Below are 19,974 nucleotides of genomic sequence, written 5' to 3'. Positions count from 1 at the left end.
CACGCAAAATAGGTCGAGATGCCTAGCCCGCATTGGGTCAGCTGAGGAGTATTTCTAGATTACTCCATCCCATCCAAGCCAGAGAGAGAGAGAGAGAGGTGAAGGAGAAGCAAAGATGCGCGACCTACAAGGCAGTTAACTTACTCCTTCCTGTAGAGCTTCATACACCGCGTGTGTACCCGCTGCAGTTGGGTAGGGAGTGCGACGGTGGCGAGCTCCCCAATCTGCTCCATGGACCCCTCGCAAGACTTCTCCATCTCCTGCCGCTCACGCTTCAGCTTCTCCAATACCGCTTGAAGCACCGCCACCGACGTTGACGCGCGCTGCTCGGCGTACTCGGCAATAGTATCTTCAAACGGGAGCGACCACGAGTGCGCGAACGGCGTTGAAAGCGATGTGTCCACTGCCACCCCCGGCGTCACCTCCACGTCAGTGAGTGTAGAAGACGTCGCGCTGTGACTGCTGCCATTCGCATTCATGGGAGGAGGCGTCGAGTAGGCTGCGTCAAAGGCCTCGCGCACCGCCTCCAGAACGGGCAGGCGCGACATGGCGAGCACTGCTCGAATGTGCCGAACCACGTCGAGAGAAGGGTGATACAGATGAAGTGTGTCGACCTTCTCAGCAACGACAACCATGCGACTGGCAGCCTTGGTCGTGTCTGGTGCAGTCGCTGTTGCATGATGGGCCGGCACACGCACTGTCACGTTTGTGGCTACCGATAGCAACTTCGGCTTGCCATAGGTGCTCGCCAGCAGCTGTGGTACCCACACCTCACGTACATCTTCTGCCGGCGCAGCAGCAGAGACAGCACCACTCGGCTGAGTCGAGGGCCCAAGCGAAAGACGACGCTCTAGCAGTGCCTGGTGCACGACCGTGGCGGGCGGGATCTTGAGGTGCGGCCAGAAGTACAGTTGTACCTCCACAAGGTGCTCTGCCCACGTATCGTCCTCGATGATGAAAGGGGGGTGCCGAAGAACACGGCGGGGGTGGGGAAAGCTGTTGGGGAGCACAAACACAACGCACTTCACGGATGCGTAAAAGAGCGAGGGACTTGTTGGCGCATCAGGCAGTGCTGAGGAGGTTGCATTCGTGGATGTTATGCCCATCGTAGGAGTCAATGGTCTTCCGGGGTCCTCATTCGGAGGACTGCTCGTGCTACTTGCATGGGCGCCTTCCCGGTGCTTCTGCTGCTGCTGCTCCAGCCACCGATAGAAGGCGTCCTGCGAGAGATCACCCCCATCGCGGACGTAGCAGTACCGGTGGTGCGTACATCGACGCACGGAGCTGATGTTGCCCGAGCTCAAACCGCGACGGCACGAGGAGGATGGGGACGGGCCGGCCTTGTTCACTTCCTGTGGCACTACTCGTGGCGGCGATGATGCCGCAAGAGCGTCGAGTGGAACAGATACACTGCCGATGGCGTATGGGATGTCGAACGTCGCGCCATACACGACACGCTGAGATTCTGCGGACATTGTAGGCGGCTCAGGATACCCGACCCCAACAGCCCCGAAGTGAGTCCAACAGAAACAGAAAATGGGCAGGACTGAGGTACGCTGCAGGTGGCGAGGGAAAGGGGGCAAAAAGACGCGTGAGCGAGAGGAAGGGGAGGAGGAGAGGTAGGTGGAAGCCACTTAGGAAAGTTGAAGGCATTTCAGCGGAAAGGCAACACACACACAGGGGACACAACGCTCTCGCTGAGACGTTGCCGCTGTTGTGGGCATTGAGTGGCGGCCGCAAAACCAGTAAGGGAGATGGTAAGAGATGCAGTTCGGAGACATGCGCTCGCTCGTGCCCGTGGAACTGACACCGTCGAACCAGGTCTCGTGTTCAAACTATACAGCACCCCCAAAAGCTTCTGTATTGCACTTTGTTTTCAGCTGCCAGTGGCTGAGGTGTGCGTTAAGCGATGCAAGACGGCATTGTCTCGTCGTCTCGTTCCTGTCGACGCACATACTTGGCTGTCCCCCACTCGGCCCCAGCACGCGCTTTCTGGCGAGTTGACTTTTCGTTTTCCCTTTCGACGACATGAGGACATCATAGCAAACAAGAAGGAAAGACAATCGATACGCGTGTAAACGGCCAACGCATATGCTAATCTCCTACCATTACCTACGAAGGAACAGCACTGGCGACGACAAGCGCGCTCCAACCATTTCATGTCACGTAACCACAAACCCCGGTAGCCCCCCCACACCCAATCACAACTTCGCTGACGCACAGTGTAGTGACTCCGCGAACAAAAAAAAATTGAACGAAACACATTCTTACAGGACCTGAACGAGGGAAAGCTAAGAAGATCTATTGCCAACAGCAGGAGGCCTTCTCTCTTCCAGAGTGCCTACGTTCTGCCATACAACACACGAGTTCAACTTTGGCTCTACTCCTGGCCTGTCACAGGCCCATCGCGTGGCGCGCAGCAACACTAGCCGCGCATCACCGCAATACGCCGCCTCAGTTATCGGCGCACGGCCTCTGCCTCACACTCTCGCTACCACCGCTTCGCGTGTTGTTCCCCCCTTTACACGGAAATACTCTAACGATCACGTCGGTAGAAGGGGGAAAGGCGGCTCGACGGCCACACACGTTCGAAAAGGAGGAAAATACACACAGACGGAAATAGGGAACTACACACACACACACACACGCACACACGTATAAAAATGCTAGGAAAGACGCCGAAAAGGCATCGTGGCAAAGAATAAAAAACACAACAGAGGCAACCTTAAACACGAACACACATCCACGTGCAGGCGCTGCTGTGCATAGACTGTTTCCCCTTCTTCCCTCAAATACATACAGGCGTGAGAACAAATCAGCGAGGGGAAGAGGGAGAAGAGGCAGAGGAGCATTGCTGCAAAGGGTGGAATGCCGTCTTTGGAAAGCAAAGGAAGGAAAGGGCTTCATTTCTGTTAAGAGGAACATCACAAGACATTCTTCTTTAAGCAGCTTCCCCCCCTTGTGCTCGCCAGCGGAAGCATTGATGCCGCCCAAAGCAGAGAAGTCCAGGCATCGGACAAATGCCTGGACTTCTGTGTGTGTGTGTGTGTGTGGGGGGCAAGCGCCGACGTACCTCTTACTTGTGCCTGCGATTGCATGTGTGTATGTGCTCTCAACAGTTCTCTTCTTCCTCTTCTCAGGTACTTACTGTGTTGATTTGCTGGAACCCCAGTGACAGGGAAGAGCAAACAAGAGCACCGCAGAAAGGGGAGGGGAGGCGAAAGACATAGGAAAAGAGATTGATGCGGAGAGAGGCAAATGCAACAAGAAAGCCTGACTGCGCGCACTAACAAAGCTGGGTACAAAGAGAGAGAAAAACGCGTGCACATCGCTGTCATAGGGTCAAAGAGCGACCAGCCAGTCAAACAACAACAATAACACACAGGAAAACGAAGGAACAACAACAGAGATGAGAAGGGATTTGTCGGGAGAGCTGGGGGCGACCAAGAATGGCAGCTGAGGAGCACAAATCAAAACCCACTAAGAGCAAACAAACAAACGGAAATGCCGAAAGGGCGCGAGCACACGTGCGCTTGAGAAATCGAGAGGGAAAAAGAAGTATGACGAGTCTGTTGGGCACAAGGCAAGAAAAAGTTGCGAAGTGCGAGGAGAGAGAGAATCAAGGAAGTCACTCGAGTTCGGGCCATGGGAGCACGGGCTGGAGCCCACCGTTCATTTCTTCTCGTTTTCGTTGCTTGCGAAAGGGCGAATGGAAGTGGGGAAAGCAAGATGTGCGACTTGTGGCGACAATCGAAGGAAGAACGCGGTAAAGGCAGCTGAATGCACTGCTACTTGGAGAGTGCTAAGCGTGCTGCTCCCGTTCAGAGTGGAGGAGGGGTAGGGCAAGGGCTTGCCGTTTCTCTCTTCTGTCCTTCTTTTTCTTCCTTCGATACCCAAATATTCTCGTCCCGCCCGTTTCGTACGTGCCGTGTCCATCTTGTACGGTAGCTGCCCCACTCAGATGACGTTGCTCGTGCGTGCCACACAGAAGACTGGAGCTTTCGTTTTTTTTGTTGTTGTTCTCTATCATTCGCCCCTTTCCCTCACGTGCCCCCCTCATCTTCTGTACTTACGTTAAGCGTATGTTTAGATGGCCTACACGCCGATCATGGAGTTCATCGCCGAGCTTGTTTCTGAGCTGTGGTCAACTTCCTTGCGGGCCTTGGCGATGACGCGGCGAATGTCCGGCGACGTTGACGTGTACTGGTCATGGTCCATGGTCAGCTCGTTTGCCACCCCCTGCTCCTTGGCTATTGCGAGAACCGGATCGTTGGCGGCGATGCCCATCTTGTACATGTCACGGATCGGGTCGTTCATCATGAGCTCCGGAACGCGGTACACCCAGCGGTACACCTCTTGATCGAGCTCTTTCTTCTTGTTGAAGCGCTGCTGCTGCAGCCACGGCTTGGTGGGCCACAGACCCAAATTGTAGAGGGTGATGTCGGGATGCAGAAAGGCGAGGCGGTACAAGTGCCACGCGGTGAAGAGCACGACAAAGATGCTCACGACGGAACACGGAACGGATTCCAACGACAACATCTGCAGGCGCATCTTCTCGATCGTGCTCACCTCCAGCCAGTGCACGTAGCGACCGTAGGGGTTGCGGGTGAAGAAGCCGCCCGACATACCCTGCGGTAACAAGTTGTAGCGAAAGCGATACAGCCAGTGGACATCCTTGGGGGAGAAGCCCTGCTGGTAGGCTGTCGTGACGCCATCGTGTTGGGTGCACAGGTACGGGTTGCCGGTCATGGGCTTCAGGTAGTAGCCGTGGTTGACCACCGTCTGGCAAGCCATACTGCCGCTAATCCTGTTTGCCGCACGAGACATTCTGAATCGTTGGGAGAAGAGAAAAGAACCAAAACACGTATAACGGAGAGAGTCGACAGTGAAAGAGAACCTCACGTGCTGTATTCCCTGTGGTGGATGGGGTGGATGGGGGAGGGGAGGGGCTACGGCAGGTGCGGGGATGGGTCAGTGTCGTGCGAAGCGAGCGAGCGAAGAAAAGAGAGGAAGCCGAGTGTAGTTGACAAACGAGAAGTAGAGGACAGACGAGCACAAACAAAAAAAGGGCCCAACACAATGTACAGAGAGGAGGGAGAGGAGCGAAAAGAGAATAATGAATAGTACGTCTGAGATGAGATGTGCGCGTGTGATGGGGAAGAGAGAGAGAGAGGGGATGGGTGGGAAAAGGGAAGAGGGTGGTCGAGGTAGGAAGGCAAGGGGGCTCCATACACGCCAACTCAGCCCTTTGGAGGCTACAGAGGAAGCCGTCAATGAGGTGTACGAGCGAGAGAGAGAAATCGAGCGAGGGGATCACAGAGATCCTTTTCGCAGATTCCTGGAGGTGGCACAACTTGAAACGCAGCAGTAGACGCGCCGAATAAGCACCAATGCATAAGCACAGACATATAGTCACTGCCGTCCACGAACAACGATGAGCGGAGGCAGTGGTTGGACCACGAAGGCACCTTTTTTCGTTTGCCATCAAAGTGGCTTGCGGGCGGACGGTGGGGGTGCGCTCGGCACTCAAAGAAGTGAGACGCGTCGAATGGAGAGGAGGAGGAGGAGGCTTGACTCGACGGCTCCCCTTCCCAATCCGAGACGTAATGCTACCGGTGATGGGGTGATGGTCCAGCCAGGTTCGACATCGACGACTGCCGCGCCACCTCCGACACCTGGGCGGTGGTCGGATGAAAGGGTTTCCGCAGGCTCGTCAAGGCCGCTGCGAATACCGCTGATGACGGTACGCGGTCGGTGTGTGTCGGCGAGTCTTGCGATTCTAACACGGCTGAAAGATGATCACCGATGAGATCCTTGCGTGTGATTATGCCAACAGCGTAGTTGCTGCGATCGACCACGACAAGGTGACGCAGCCCTAGCGTCGTGAACATCTCGTAGGTGCGTGGCAGGGAAGTCGTGTCAAGCACCGTGAAGGCGGAAGTGTCCACGTACGGATACAGCGAAACTTGGTCAGTGTGCAGTCGCTCGTGGCGCAGGCGTTGAGTCGGGTCGATACTCTGCCAGCCACTGTGGAATACGTGGTCCTCAACGCGCTGCATCACGTCGTAGGTGCAGTGGCTTGTGCGTCCATCAGTCATGATCAGGTGCCACAGCAGCAGCTCCAGCTGCGCTCGCGTGACGATCCCTTTGAAGGTGCCGTCGTTGAGGGAGACGACGGGAAAACCATGGTGCGTCGTGCTGCGCAGCGTGCGCACCACATCATCGAGGGTGCAGACAACAGGGAGAGAAACGACCGGAGAGTGCATCACGTGTCGTGCGTCCAGCAAGCCGTACCGCCCCAAGTACGACTCCGCGTTGAGCAGGGGGACGGCGCGGGCCTCCAGGTAGACCGTGTGCACGTCCCGGCCCCACCGCAGGAGCACGCGTCGGGCCACGGCAATCGCAAACATGAGTGGCAGGAGATGGCGGAAGTCAGCCGTGCACTCGATGAGGATGGCCCCAATGCCAAAACTAAGACCCGATGTAGCACTCACAAAGCTGCCGGCGCCGAAGAGCGCAAACACGCCAGGGTCCGCCCACGTGGCCGCATTCACGTTCCAAGCAACTGCTGCCGAGTGCACCGCCGCTCCGATGCAGCGGCCGATGGCCGCGCCAATCACCAGAGACGACAGCATGGTGTCTCCGTACAGACCGAGGCCGGAGTAGACAGCGGAGGCGAAAAAGTAGATAAGGGAAAATGTAAGGAGGGCAGGCCACGGCAGCAAGTGCTCCGTTCGCTGACTCAGTAGTGTCTGCAGCGTCGAGTCCGCGTACGAGAAGGCCAGGGAGGCGTACGCATCAACTACCCGCACCGTCTGCTGCCGCTGCTGCTGCAGTGTCATCTTGTCACCCAACGCACCTTTTTCCTGCGGTGCAGCGTCATAGACACCGGCAGCGCCAACGTCGGGGTAGCTGCCCGCCGGGCACAAGAAGCCATTCATGCCGTAGAAGCCGATGGTCGTCACGTTGCGTCCGCTACGCACGGTGTACGGCACGGGTCGGCATACCGCCGGCGTGTGCTCGTCGGCAGCTCCACCGTTCGAAGACGACGACGTATTTGAGTCAGCTCTTCCACTTGCCTGCGCGCTGCTGTCCCCACTAAGGGCAGAGGTCGTTGCTTCATCGGTTACAGGCACCGCTGAGAAAGCCACAGCAACCCAGTAGTGCACGCTCACGTACAGAAGTGTAAATAGGATTGGAAGCACGTACCGGATTGCCTTGGTGCGCAGCCACACCTCCAGGCGCCGCCTGCAGTAGAGCGCCGCCCAGCTCAGCCGTACAAATCCCACAGCGCACGCGCCGCTGCAGAGCCCGATAGCGAAGGCAGGGATAAACGCCATCAAATTCATCGCTGCGTGCTGGCCAAAGGGGAGGTGAGAGCGAAACAACACCACAACCTCGCGCAGCAGCAGCCCTCCGTGCAGTCGGTAGGGCGCATCGAGGTTCATCGAGTAGGACCAGTACCCTTGCGTGAACAACGTTGACAGCAGACACGCAGCAAAAATATAGAGAGCAAAGCGCACCGGGTAGACGGCTGACAAGAGTTCGAGCACTACGAGAAGGCCACCAACGGACACGCAGAAGGCGGCAGCGATACCGGCGGCGGCCCCAATGACAAGAACGATGCGGCGATCGCGCGGGTTTCGGAAGTGGTCCACAAAGTGCACATGGTAGCACCGAACACCGTGCCGCCGCTGTAGTAGCTGTGCGCCAAGCATCGCCCCCGCGAGCATGAGGTGGCCGTAGTGACCCGTACACACGCCACTGGCGACAGTGAAGACGACGGCGACAAGCTTCGCCACGAGCACGCGGGTGCTGCGCATCATCGGGTACGATACACCGTTGAGATAGGCGAGCACCTCCGGAATCCCCGAACCGACGCTCTGCGGAACAAGGTAGCACACTCCACTAGCGACTGCGGAAGTGCAAACGGCAAAGGCGATCCACAAGGCGTACCCAGACCAGTACCAGCGCGGGGACGCGATCCCGTATAGACCCACGTTGTTGCCCCTCAGCATCGCCCACACATCGAGCGAGGCGCTGTGGGCAGTGTCGCGTCCGCTACTGCCCATCACGTTTACTGGCGGCGCTTCACTAACGTTGGGATACCGCTGCGCATCTACAAAGGTAAAGCCGCGCAGTCCAAAGCCGAGAAGTTCGTAGCGCACTGCATTGAACATGTGCAGACACGTTACCATGCCAACTGACAGCGCGCTTGTCGCGACACCGAGTACTACCACGAAGACCCACATGAACCAACGCGGCTCGTGGCTGCGAGTCTCCAGGTGGTCCTTGTACAGCATACTCTCGGCCTCGTACGTGTCCACAGACTCGTAGCGAGCCATCTTGAAGCGGTCCTGCGGAGAAAAGCGACGTGGCTCCGCAGCGGGCGGCACTTCACGGGCGCAGCCGATGCGAATGTCGTGGCACAGAGACAGCAGCGCTGCCCAGCAGCGTGGCGCGAACGAAGCGCTGGCGCCTCTATGGGCCCCTTCTTCCTCCGAGGGAGGTGGGTACGGAGAACTTGACGGTATGCGGGACCCTAACAGCGGTGCCTCGGCGCTGGCCTGGTCACTTCTCCTGTGCAATGCGTCGTCACAGAGGCCGGCGTCCGCAGTTGGGGCCGAGTCTTCGATGGGGTTCAGAAGAGAGAAAAGAGGTGCGTATAGGCGTGTCCGTTGGTGCTGTTCCTGCGGCACGCCGCTCCTGCTTTCCGGTGCTGCCGTTTCGTTTGCAGTTCCCTGCTCTGGCAGCAGTGCGGTAGTCACGTTCATCTTTCCACTACTGATACAGCGAGTAATACCTGCCAGCAAGTTGTGAGCCTGCTATCTTCTCCGACGCTGTGCGCACTAGACGGTGCTCGACCGCCTCTTCCGATGGCTCTCTCTCTGCGCACCGTCAAACTACCCTTGGGGTGCAGTGATTGTAAAATTTGAGAATACCCCCACCAGGAACGACGGAGGCGAAACAACAAACAAGTCGTGCTCCTTGCGCGCTCTACGCCTGTATGCGGTACAGCGGTGGATGACCGCTTCGCGATTTATGCGCCATGGAGGCGTGCAGAGAACAAAGGGAGTTTCCATTGGTGCCCGCTCGTACATGTTGGCGGATGCAAAGACATGGCAGCCCACACCACGCGCCGAAAGGCACGATGAGTGGATGGAATGGAAGTGTAACATCCTCCGAGCCTGTGCCCGTCTGCGATGCCACTTCTGTGTCACTGCAAAGACTATACGCTGGTGCACGCACGCGCACCTGCTGTCCAGTTTCAAGCATCTCTGCGTTACTTCCTTTCATTTCTCTGTGAATGGGTTGGTCGTGCAACAGACTTTTGATGACAGCACGAGCGAGGTCAGGGATGGGGGGGGGGGGTGAACAAAGGAGGGAAGTGGGACCAAACTGCTCCCTGTGCGTGCTTGTGGGTCTATGCCGTGCGCTCCATTTTTTCCTTTTGTTTGCTCGGTGGCAGCTGGAGTAGGTCATCCCGGTGCTTGGGCACAGAGATGCAGAGAGGGAGCTTTCTCTTCCAGCCTGCTCCTATTCTCTGCCGTACAGCACACAAGTTCCAACGCCACTCGCCCCTCGGCATGCCACAGGTCCACCGCACGGTGCAAAGCACCTGTAGTCCAAAGCGTAACCGCAATGTTCCGCCTCAGTGACGTGAGCATGGCCTCGGTCTCGAACTCGACTCACCTGCTCTGCAGGTCGCCGCACAGCCGCTCTCATTATGCCGGCTGCCATGAGGCGCATCTCTCAGGGCGGCTCAGGCTCCTCACACCATTAGGCAGTGAGGGGAGGGGAGATGCGTTCGAGTTACGCTGTCCCTCTGCCCATCCTATGAGTAGTACAAACCATGTTCCGTGTCGCGGGTCGCTCCGACGCAACGCCGTCCGGTGCCTGACCACCGGCATCAGGGGCAAGGTATCGCTCTGACTCCCCTACGCCGTAGGACGCTGACCTTGTCTCTATCAGAAGAGGTTCAGCATTAACAGGGATGGAGGAAGGGGGGCTGCCTTGCTTCCGCACAGAGCGAGGATACTGGTCCCGGAGGCCGCGCGCTGCGGTGTTCCCCCCCCCCCCGCCATCAGGGGAGAGATTAAGGGGGGGGGGCGGAGGGGGCAGAAAGGGCAGGCACAAAGAAAACAACACCTGTCAGTTCTCCCCTCTTTTCCCTGCTCTGTGCTACGAGTCGTTCCGTTTCACCCGGCCTTCCCTTTTTTGCAGCGGTTGGACTTTGGGTCAGGGGGAGCAGTACGTGTTGTAGAGGCGTTCCACAAACGCAACGTACGCGTCCTGGTCTTCCTTGCTGCCGACTGCCATCGTGGCGTGTCGACTATGTTGCAGCACCAGCACTTCCACCGCGGGTATTACATGTGGGACGAGCTCTCGTTGCACACGGTCAATCAGCGCCTGTGTGCAGTTGATGGGCACGCGCGTGTCCTTGACAGACATGACGAAGGCGACAGGGCAGCGGAGATGCACTTTCTGTGGATCAAAGTCGTAGGCGAGCCTCTCCTCCTGACTCCCGCGCCAGTCGCTGAACGACCGCACAAACCACCGCATGAGGCACGGAGCCCAACACGATGTGTCGATGACGTGGTCCAGCGTGTCGAATGGCGCCTCGACAAGTACGAGAGAGACATGCTTGGCCTCCTCTGGTGCTAGTTTCATGGCCGAGTAGAAGCACGTCGTGGCACCACGGCTGACACCAAAGAGGACCAGGTGCTTCTTGTTGATCGTTGTTGGGGTGCTTTCCCGTGCCTCTACGTCTGTCCTGTTGTTATGCGGTTCCGCTGTTGGCGCGGCCTTTATATGACGCACGGCACGCCGCACTTCACGCGTGAAGGCGGCCTGGTCTCGAATGCCCGCTGTGTTCGTCCTGCCTGGCTCCGAGAAGCACCACTGAAAAGGTCGCACGCTAAACGACCAGCACGTAATGAGCTCTTTCACCGTGAGGACCCAGTGCATTGGATTAATAGTACGATACCACCCACAGTGTCGCACCTCCGCCACCTCGGGCGAGGCAAGAACACCGTGCAGTAGCCGCGGGGCAATGCGGCACGTTGCGCTGTACAACACTGGGGGGTCGATGAGACCAAGGTCTGCTGCCTGCACCGCGGTGCCAAAGCTCGACGGTGACGTACGACTGGCGACGGAGAGCGAGACGCTGGCACCGCCGCGCACAACGTCCGGCGATGTCCGTTGCGGCGCGTCTACCACGTCATCGTCTTCGTCACTCTCTGATCGATCACTCTTCCAACCCATGACGACGCTCCGCCACTGCTGCAAAGCGAGCCGAAGCCGCTTAGCAAGAGACATCCCTGTGAACCGATTCCCTCCCGCATCTGCAATGTGCAGCGGGTCTGTGGGGTCCACGTCAGACCAGTTGCACAGAACCTGCAGGGGATCCCCACCAGTGTAGCGGGAAAGCTGGGAGCGGCAGGAAGTGATACCAGGCATGACGACCGTCACGATGTTGTCACGACGCGGCGGGTTGTGCTCATACGGCACATTGCGCGGAATCATGATCGATCAACGATGTGTAGATGTGCTGTTGAATACCACAACGCGAGCAGGCCGTTGGGGAGGGTGAGAGGGTGGCGTGTCGAAACCAGCAAGAGGCGTGGAAAAGATCGAAAAATGGAGGGGGCGGTGTCGCCGCGTAGACGCTTGCCTGCCTGTGGCCTTTGCCATCCACGCAAAGTGTCAGGTACCGAGGCACAGTGGTGGCAAAGGGAGGATGCGTAGTGGTGCAAAGGCCGAACAAACGCAAGCCATCGCATGCAGACGAGATAACCGAGGGCCAGAGGGGGTAGGGGTAGGCGAGGCAGAAGCGATCAGTCATAGCTTGATGATCAAATGACCACGTACGCAAACAAGGCGCAATGCGCTGGTGCGTCTTCAACATGCGTACGCACGTCGGTTTTTTAAAGACAACGATGATAGGAGCAAACTCGAAGGCCATAGTCGTAGATATCCGTGGCACCGTGATTCTCTGCATGAACCGCTCCCCCTCCCCCCTGCCCACCCCATGCAAGAGCGGCGTCTATCCGCTTTGCGGTCTCTGTGAGACCGTATCGACTTTGCCTTTATTTTTCTTTATTCATGTTGCTCTGCTGCGTACTCACATACGCGCACGCAAAACGGCGATCCATCTTTACGTGTCCTCGAAGTCATCGAGCGCCGTGAGCGCCGTCTGGATCTGCTTTCTGTCGTGGCAGTCTGCGTCTGCCGCACCGCCGCCGATCGTTACGCCTGCGTGGGCCTGATCGTCATCCTCGTCGTCGGACGAGATGTCCATCATGTGCTGCGGTGTCTTGACCAACACACCACCGCGCTCATCGTGCAGCACTGCGGCTGCGCTACCCATAGGTAGCACCTCGATGCCAGACTCCGTACCAGCAATGCCGATGGCGTCCATGAGCTGATCCACCTTCTTCGCCTTGGCCAGCTGCTGCGACTGCTCTAGCTGGTAAAGCACCGGGTCCATACGGGTGCGGTAGGCTAGATACTCGTCGATCACCACCTCTACCTGGGCACGCACGAGGTCCTCGATGTCGGGGGTGTACTGGGCAGGGGTAAAGGGCACCAAAAATGATACGGCAGCCGCTGAGCGTGCTGCCGTGCGACTGGAGTCGTCGTCTGGGTCGACTAAAACCTCCTCTTCTGCTCTGTTGCCTTCCCCTTCGTGTGTGCCGTCTCCTAGGAGTAGCTGTAGTGTGCCTCTGGCAACCATGGAGAAGCGAGAGGGGTACAGTGCCTCGAGCCGCCACATGTCCTCCAGCAGCGTCAACAGGGGTGTCACTTCTTCTGCAGCGGCTGCGCCCAGCGCAACGGCGCGTGCGTACTTGCGCTGCAGCGGCTCCAGCAGGGCTTCCTGTGACACCAGGTCCTGGCTGACGAGGTGGAGACGGGACTCGCGAGCGATCCTCTCACGCTGCCTCGCCAGCTGTTCCGCTTTCTCATCGAGCTGCTCCGTCTGGACCGCCTGGAGCACCCGCTGAAGGCTGCTGAAGACGGAGGAGCGGAGTAGCAACCCGACTGAGCGGCGCTTCGCGGCAATGGTTCCCTCCTTCGTAGCGGAGACGGCCGAGGTTGCAGCCGTGGGGGCTGCGGGCGATATTGAGACGGACGCAGCAGCTGTGGGGGTCGAGGCATCCGATGTGTTTACGCCCTCAATGAGGCTCGCTGTAAGCTCAGCCACTTCCCGCCGCAGTCGCTTCACGAGGCGCAGCAAGGCCAGGTACCCCTTCTCTACAACTGCCACTTGGTACCGCACCACCTCATACTCGCGGACTTTCTGCGAGACGTAGCGTTGGACGGCGCGTCGTTGAGGCTCGGTAAGGGGCTCGGGAAAGTCAGCGAGCAGCTTTAGGGTAGCCTGCGGTGTGTCATCCTTCACTTCTCCCTCATCCGAACAGAGCACTGCGTCCTCATAGAAGACCGAGTCACCACCGTCCATGGTGGGCTGTGCTTCTTTTTTCCCTTTTGGTTCACCGCGTCGTGTCTGCGCGCGTACGTACATATATATATATGTGTGTGTGTGAAAAGCGAAAAGAGGTTCAATCACTACCGTGACACAGTCGTGTACAGGTGAATCCAACAGGCGAAAGGGCTGATGTGCATGCCCTGCCTTGAGTTCTGCAACGGTGGCAAAAGGCACGCCAAGGGGGGGGGCGGTGAAAGGAGGAAGAGAAGGGAAGGGGAAGAAGCACCCAGTGAGCTCGTAGTCCGCGTGATCACTGGCATGCGTATGCTGGGAAATAGACGTGCAGCCAAGCAACAAGGTAATCCGAGCGAAACGCTCGCGTCGTCCGCTGAGGGGCTAGCGAAGAGTAAGGCCGTGTAGGGGGCTCAAAACGACGCACCCGCCGTACGAAAAGGGGTACTGTCAGTCGCGTGCCAGCCAGCTGTATCACGGTTATCCAGGACCGCGGTGTAAGGCGGCAAAACGACAGACAGAAACCGAAAGTGACAGGCAGGGAAAGTGGTAACACTGTGGCCTGAAGCAGAGAACGAATGAGATGCGCCTGAGTATGGCGACTACACCCATGCGAGCCTGCTCTGGTTCCCCCCAGCACGCCATGATTAGCGCTCTCACTTCACTTTGTGTGTGAAGGTGCACGGGACATTCTGCCCCACTGTTGTGTCCATGTCGTCTGTGTGTTTGTGTGTTTCAGGATACCCACTGCTACAACTGCGGAGGCGCTTCATGAACTGACCGATTGCCTTGCGTTGTGAGTGCTGCTGCTTCCTTTTTTTTGTCACCTTCGCGTGCCTCTTTCCTCTGCTTTGCATGACTGTACACAAGTGCCCCCCTCCACTACAAAATCTGCATGTCGAAACGGTGGGCGTCGTTGAAACAGATGGGCAACGCAGGGGACGATAAACAATACCCCCCCACACCCACCCACACACATACACATACACACGCAGAGTCCACGAGACAAAGAGAGTGAGTGGAACAGAGAAAAGAAAGATGCCTTCGTACAGGAAACCAACCGCCAGGAAAGACACAACACAGGAAGAGGATGAAGGAGGAGGAGCGAAAAACAAGATAACACGATACGAGCACAGAGCTCGCTATAGCACCACCTCTGACCCACGCACAGAGACACACATCATCCAAGTTCAACTACCACACTCCCAAGAGCTCGACGTGGAAAGAAACACACACACACACATACACACCATGCAAAACTGACTGTTTGACAAGAGCGGAAAAACGAAAAGACGAAGGGGGAGGAATACAACAGAAAGAAAGGTGGGTAGGCCCAAAAGGTCTGTCGGTGAGTGCATGCGTTGGTGCGAGTTGATGCCCCCCTGAGACTGAAGAGTCGAGGCGAGGGAGATGAATAAGAATGAGAGCAAGAGCGCGAGAGAAGCATATTTCTTGCTGATGCCGCAGACGATCACCTGTACGGCATCCGCATAATGTCCTCCTCTCGCCGCAGAGGTTTACCTCTCCCCTTTTCCCTTTCGCTTGCTGCTACACGCACATCAGTGACTTGCGAACCATCAGAGTACCAGATGGTGCTTTAATAAGAGCAAACGCGAAAGAAACACACTACCACTTCTGTTACGCATGGGGACCTTTTTCGTGTTGTTTGCGTGTGTATGCGGTGGTGACCTGTGGACATGTTTCTCCGTTGTCTTGTAGTTTTTCAATGTTTTACATTCTGTCTTTGTTTTCATCCCCCTTCTCTATTCCCTCTGCCCGTTTCTTTTCTACAAGGAGAACACCAGAGAAAGGCAGAGCGAGAAGAAGAGGGGCAGGCCACATGCTCGGAGAAGAAAGAGAACATGCACACACAACATACACACACCCACACGCTCTCGCACAATGATGATGGTGATTTCGATCAAACGCGCCCATCAATACCGACACCCACCACCATAATCAAGAAACATCGAGAGTAGAACAACGAAAACAAAAAAAACATAAAAGTAGCCAAAAAATAAAGCGAGTGAAATGACCAACCAAACACAGCACGATAACAGGGAGAGGTATACACATACATACATATACATACATACGTATACATATACATATATACATACATATACATATACATATATATACGTGTATGGGTATGTATGGGCCATGACACACACACACACACCTGGGTGCGAGGCCACCCGGGTGGATACGAGATACACGACTCTGCCTGCGTGTTGGTGTTTTTTTTTTCTCTCTGTATGGCCACTTCCACTTGTGAGTGTGCCTCTGCGATTTCGATGACGCGTGCTGGCGTCCTGGACTGCAACCGCCACCGCATCCTTTCCTGCTTGTTTTTTTTTCCCCGCTCCCGCTCTTTTGCCTCCGTTCTTTTTTCTTTCTTCTTTTCCTACCGTTTTGCTCTGTCGTGTGTGTGTGTGTGTGTGGGTGGGTGTGTGTGTGTGCGTACGTCTACTGAGCTGTTTGGCGGGCGCGTTGGCATGGTTGCTTGCCCGATTCCCCCTTTCTCTTCTCTCCTTTCCCGCTCATATACATAAAGGACGGAAATTCATTAGAAATGCGTAGATGCCGGTATATAAATATATAAATCAATGTACACCAGAGCCACGTGCGCCACCCAACATCTTGAAGGAAAACAACAACAACAACCAAACAAAGAGAAGCTCTAGAGCATGCACAGACGCACTGACAGTAATCTTGCAGGTGCAGTGTAAGGGTGTGACGGTGACTAATAAATCACACCACCCGTAGGGCGCACGCAGCAGCTACAAAAACGATGCGCCAACACCAACACACAACCGTACGCACTGAACTTCATTTTTCAACCCACTGATACACAAGAGGGGAGAAAGGGGGGGAGAGACCCAAAAAGAATGTGACACGAAAGGACAACAATGCGGGGTGCGTAGGCAGAGAGCAATGAATACGCGAAACACCGGCACCCTCACCCCACACAGAAGCGGTCGCAGTTGTCGCACTCAGCACGATAAGTGAGTCAAGTGGAGGGGGGAGGCCGCAGACAGACGTACCAGAAAAATCAAAGTGGCTATACAGGACTGACAAAGAAAGGAAAATGAGCCTTGAACAGACAAGAAAAGCAAAATGCAACGCAACAGAGGAGGGACCACGCTTCAACAGTGAAAAGAAAAGCTGCCTCCCCCTCCCTCCCTCTCTCTCTCTTTGCGGAGGAATGCAATAGGGAGTTGAGGCGGTACCCTTTCGAGCCTTTCAGTCCCATCACCGTGCTTCTCCGAACCACGGTGATAGCATGGAGGGGGCCTGTGTGTGTGTGTGTGTAACAGGGGATTGCCTCAGGGAGTTGGCGCTTAAAAAATTCCCTTTCATCTTTGCCTCTTCTCTATCCACCCAAGTGTGTGCTCAAGAGAGAATGACACAGTCTGCTTCCAACTGGGTACACGTGCCCACACTCTTCAGATTCCTTCGTAGGCCATTTCCCGGTGCGAGCGATCGCTTCTGCGTTGCTACTGCCACAGCTGCAGGTTTGTGTTAGGAGAGCGCGGAAACAAGCACCTTTCCATTTTCTACGAAGAGCCCTGTTTTACATACCGTCACACTATCGGAGTGCCACCGCAAACTCGCTCTCCGTCGCACACACACATACACACACGAGCTGCAGTTCGCTGGTTTCGTTTTCTTCGTGATGTACCTCGCTGAAAGCAAACAAATAAAAGAAGCAGCCACCAACGCCTACGCCGTCCCCGCTTCGGATCCTTCGTCGCGGTACCACTCATCAGACACCGGGTCGTACCACATCCCGTTTGTGGGGTCGTAGAACTGACAGCTAGGCGGGTGATAGTACAGGTTCTCCTCTGCGGAGTAGTAGTAGGGGGTTCCCACTGTCAGCGTCCAAACACCGTTGGGCAGCACGACAGGGGTGTCCTTTTCGTCCGCGTGGCCGTTGGTTATTTCAGAGCCATTTCGAGTCGGGGCCTTGTCGGGCCCACCCTTCAAAGACTTGTCCATGCTGTTGGTCATGTTATCGTTACAGTCCTTCTCACGGCTTGCCGGGATTTCCACGGAGCGGTTGCTAGCCGACTTGCTCTCATGGTTCGAGGCATCGTTTTCGTCGCTCGGCACACGGAGTGCAGGCGGTGCCTCCGCAGCCGGTGCCTCCGCAGCCGGTGCAGGTGGTGCCTCCGCAGCCGGTGCAGGTGGTGCCTCTGCAGCCGGCGCAGGTGGTGCCTCCGCAGCCGGCGCAGGTGGTGCCTCCGCAGCCGGTGCAGGTGGTGCCTCTGCAGCCGGTGCAGGCGGTGCCACAGCAACTGGGGCAGTATTTTCCCTTGTGTTACTGGTCGGAGTCCTTGTGTTGTTGCCACCCTTGACATCCTTGGAGGCGCTGCACCCCATTGCTCGCTCTCTTCTGCTTTATCTTTCGTTTTAAATCTTGATTAATGGTCGTGACTTGAGTGACTGGTCGTTTGAATGACGATCACCTTCGTGATAGCGTAGCTTCGAGTAAACAAACATACACATACACACCCACGCACAAATACGTTAGTATGAAGAGTACGAAAAATAGCTGTGCGTGGAGATGCATGTCAAGCAGAAGGGAAGGAGGAGGGTACGCGCGGTACGCAAACCTAGCGCATGTCTCTCGGTGCCTGCTAGAGTTGCACTGAGGAAGCCCAGGAAAGGACAGTAGTGGAAGACTGTGACTCATGCGCCCCCCAAATGCCTAATACCGGCAGTGTCCTTTTCCTTATCCCTCTTCGCGTGTACGAGATTACCTAGGTGCGACTCGCTGATTTACAGTTACACTTCCACTCCAATACACATGTGTGCCGTCTCTGGTGCCCATCAAACATCACTCAACGCGACACAGAGCAGCTGGTTTTACTGGCCTGCACTTGTCCAGACGCTTTGTGAAGCCCTCTCTTTCGTTTTCCTTTTCTGTAAAGCGGAGACAACCCACCGCAAGGAGAGCAAGTGTAATGTGCAACAGTAGCTCTTAAACCAGAAACAATCATACGTCTCGTTCGAGTGATGTTGGCAGCAAAGGAGCGAGGCGGAAGACGGGGAGCAGGCGAATGCGATCATGAGTGACATCCCTGTAGAGCGCGCTGAAACAGGTCGTCGTAGAGACATCGGCGTAGCGTGTCCGCCTTCCGCAAGCGTGTGTGCAGGTATCGAAAGCAGCACTGTCGTGCGTTCGCCTCGTCTCTGTTGCCTTCCGCCTCGCCATTCGCTGACGCCAAAATCGATGGGACCTTCTCACAGAGCCGTGTGATGTGCCGCTCCAGAGATGCGCTGCTGCGCGTGTCAGGGGCCGCGGACGCAGCCGTTGTCGACCTCGCTAGCTCCTGAGATGCAGCTTGCAGTACCACAAGCTGATCAAGGAGGAAGTAGTACGGCAAGTAGCATTCGTCGTCCATACCCGCCCGATCCACCTCGGCAACGAGATCAATCACGGCATCCGTGAAGGAGTTTTCTAGCGCCTCCGCCTTCTCGTCCTCGCAGTGGTACTGCCTGCGCAACAGTTGAAATACAAACGGTGCGTAGAACCACGCCGCCTGGTCGTTCGGGTCGCAGTACACCGCCTGCTTCAAAAACTCGATGTCCTCCTTCAACTGCGTCAAAAGGGCTGCCTGCCACGCCTGCTGGTGTTGTTGCGCGTCCGCCGCAGCACTAGGGACGCCCTCCTGCACTTGCTGAGATTGCCATCTCGTCACCGCGGATTGGATGGCCAGCGAGCGCTGATGCCACGCACTGTAGTTAGAAAAGTTGCTCTTAATCTTGTGCGTCGTGTAGGTGAGCTCTGCAGCTTCTTCCGGAGAGAAGAATGTCAGCGGCGGCGTAGCGGACCCAGAAGGCTGCGTTGCCCCTTCTGAGGCGAGCGGCAAAGAAGCTGGGCGGTGGGTCGCTGCAAGCTGCATCGCGCGGAGCTCCTGCGCCAGGACCCAGCGACGATAGTTCCAGGCATGGAAGTTGCGCTCGTCCAACTCCAGCAGCTTCTCGCACTGCGCACGCTCCTTGCGAAGGAGGCCGCAGAGCAGCTTATAGGTGCCGGACGCAGTGCCGTCCAGCGCTGTACTCACAGCATGTTCAGTCGCATGCTGCATCTCCAGCCCGGCCAAGGCCACTAGCTGGTCAAAGATCCAGTGCCGGTGTAGGAAAGCGCTGTAATTTTTGTAGTTCAGCAACAGCACCTTTGCGTTGAGCTTCAGCTCCTGCACAAGCCACTCCTCACAGCGAGGAACCGGAGCAGACTCCACTGCAGCACTGCTCATCCCTGTGGCCGACACAGATGAGCCAGCACAGGGAAGCATTGGTGCTACGGCTTCGAGGGCCATGCGGCGACAGTTATACACCGTGTAGGCCTCCGGCACGGCCAGCAGCAGCGCCTCGGTATTCTCGAGTGTTTTTGTGTTGTACACGTGAGCCTTGTTGGATGCCAAGATGGATAGGTACAGAGCACCAACACGCGCGTTTTCCTGCGCCGCAGCCTCCTTCGCCTCAGGCGTCAGCACCTCCTTCTTTTTTTTTTGATCGTGCAT

General features: G+C 56.6%; 7 protein-coding genes across 7 annotated transcripts, besides 2 other annotated features; all 7 read right to left on the bottom strand.

Moving 5' to 3' along the window:
• Window positions 1–140: 140 nt before the first annotated feature.
• LPMP_331130 (hypothetical protein) lies at window positions 141–1,475 on the bottom strand (the record flags this gene model as incomplete). Its single annotated transcript, XM_010703903.1, has 1 exon — window positions 141–1,475. The coding sequence occupies one exon, from the start codon at window positions 1,473–1,475 to the stop codon at window positions 141–143; it is 1,335 nt and encodes a 444-aa protein (XP_010702205.1).
• Window positions 1,476–2,344: 869 nt separating this feature from the next.
• Window positions 2,345–2,518: a repeat region.
• Window positions 2,519–4,095: 1,577 nt separating this feature from the next.
• LPMP_331120 (hypothetical protein) lies at window positions 4,096–4,827 on the bottom strand (the record flags this gene model as incomplete). Its single annotated transcript, XM_010703902.1, has 1 exon — window positions 4,096–4,827. The coding sequence occupies one exon, from the start codon at window positions 4,825–4,827 to the stop codon at window positions 4,096–4,098; it is 732 nt and encodes a 243-aa protein (XP_010702204.1).
• A 782-nt stretch (window positions 4,828–5,609) lies between these two features.
• LPMP_331110 (chloride channel protein, putative) lies at window positions 5,610–8,345 on the bottom strand (the record flags this gene model as incomplete). The annotated part of the gene is made up of 1 exon (XM_010703901.1): window positions 5,610–8,345. The coding sequence occupies one exon, from the start codon at window positions 8,343–8,345 to the stop codon at window positions 5,610–5,612; it is 2,736 nt and encodes a 911-aa protein (XP_010702203.1).
• A 1,187-nt stretch (window positions 8,346–9,532) lies between these two features.
• Window positions 9,533–10,090: a repeat region.
• A 149-nt stretch (window positions 10,091–10,239) lies between these two features.
• On the bottom strand, window positions 10,240–11,526 carry LPMP_331100 (hypothetical protein; the record flags this gene model as incomplete). Its single annotated transcript, XM_010703900.1, has 1 exon — window positions 10,240–11,526. The coding sequence occupies one exon, from the start codon at window positions 11,524–11,526 to the stop codon at window positions 10,240–10,242; it is 1,287 nt and encodes a 428-aa protein (XP_010702202.1).
• A 631-nt stretch (window positions 11,527–12,157) lies between these two features.
• On the bottom strand, window positions 12,158–13,525 carry LPMP_331090 (hypothetical protein; the record flags this gene model as incomplete). The annotated part of the gene is made up of 1 exon (XM_010703899.1): window positions 12,158–13,525. One exon carries the CDS (start codon window positions 13,523–13,525, stop codon window positions 12,158–12,160), a length of 1,368 nt encoding a protein of 455 aa, XP_010702201.1.
• A 3,642-nt stretch (window positions 13,526–17,167) lies between these two features.
• Window positions 17,168–17,827, bottom strand: LPMP_331080 (hypothetical protein; the record flags this gene model as incomplete). Its single annotated transcript, XM_010703898.1, has 1 exon — window positions 17,168–17,827. One exon carries the CDS (start codon window positions 17,825–17,827, stop codon window positions 17,168–17,170), a length of 660 nt encoding a protein of 219 aa, XP_010702200.1.
• Window positions 17,828–18,513: 686 nt separating this feature from the next.
• On the bottom strand, window positions 18,514–19,974 carry LPMP_331070 (protein prenyltransferase, putative; the record flags this gene model as incomplete). The annotated part of the gene is made up of 1 exon (XM_010703897.1): window positions 18,514–19,974. The coding sequence occupies one exon, from the start codon at window positions 19,972–19,974 to the stop codon at window positions 18,514–18,516; it is 1,461 nt and encodes a 486-aa protein (XP_010702199.1).

Source organism: Leishmania panamensis (genome assembly GCF_000755165.1).
Source record: "Leishmania panamensis strain MHOM/PA/94/PSC-1 chromosome 33 sequence".
Taxonomy (NCBI): Eukaryota; Euglenozoa; class Kinetoplastea; order Trypanosomatida; family Trypanosomatidae; genus Leishmania; species Leishmania panamensis.
The sequence above is the reverse complement of the archived record's forward strand: the minus strand, read 5'-3'. Positions and strand labels throughout refer to the sequence as shown.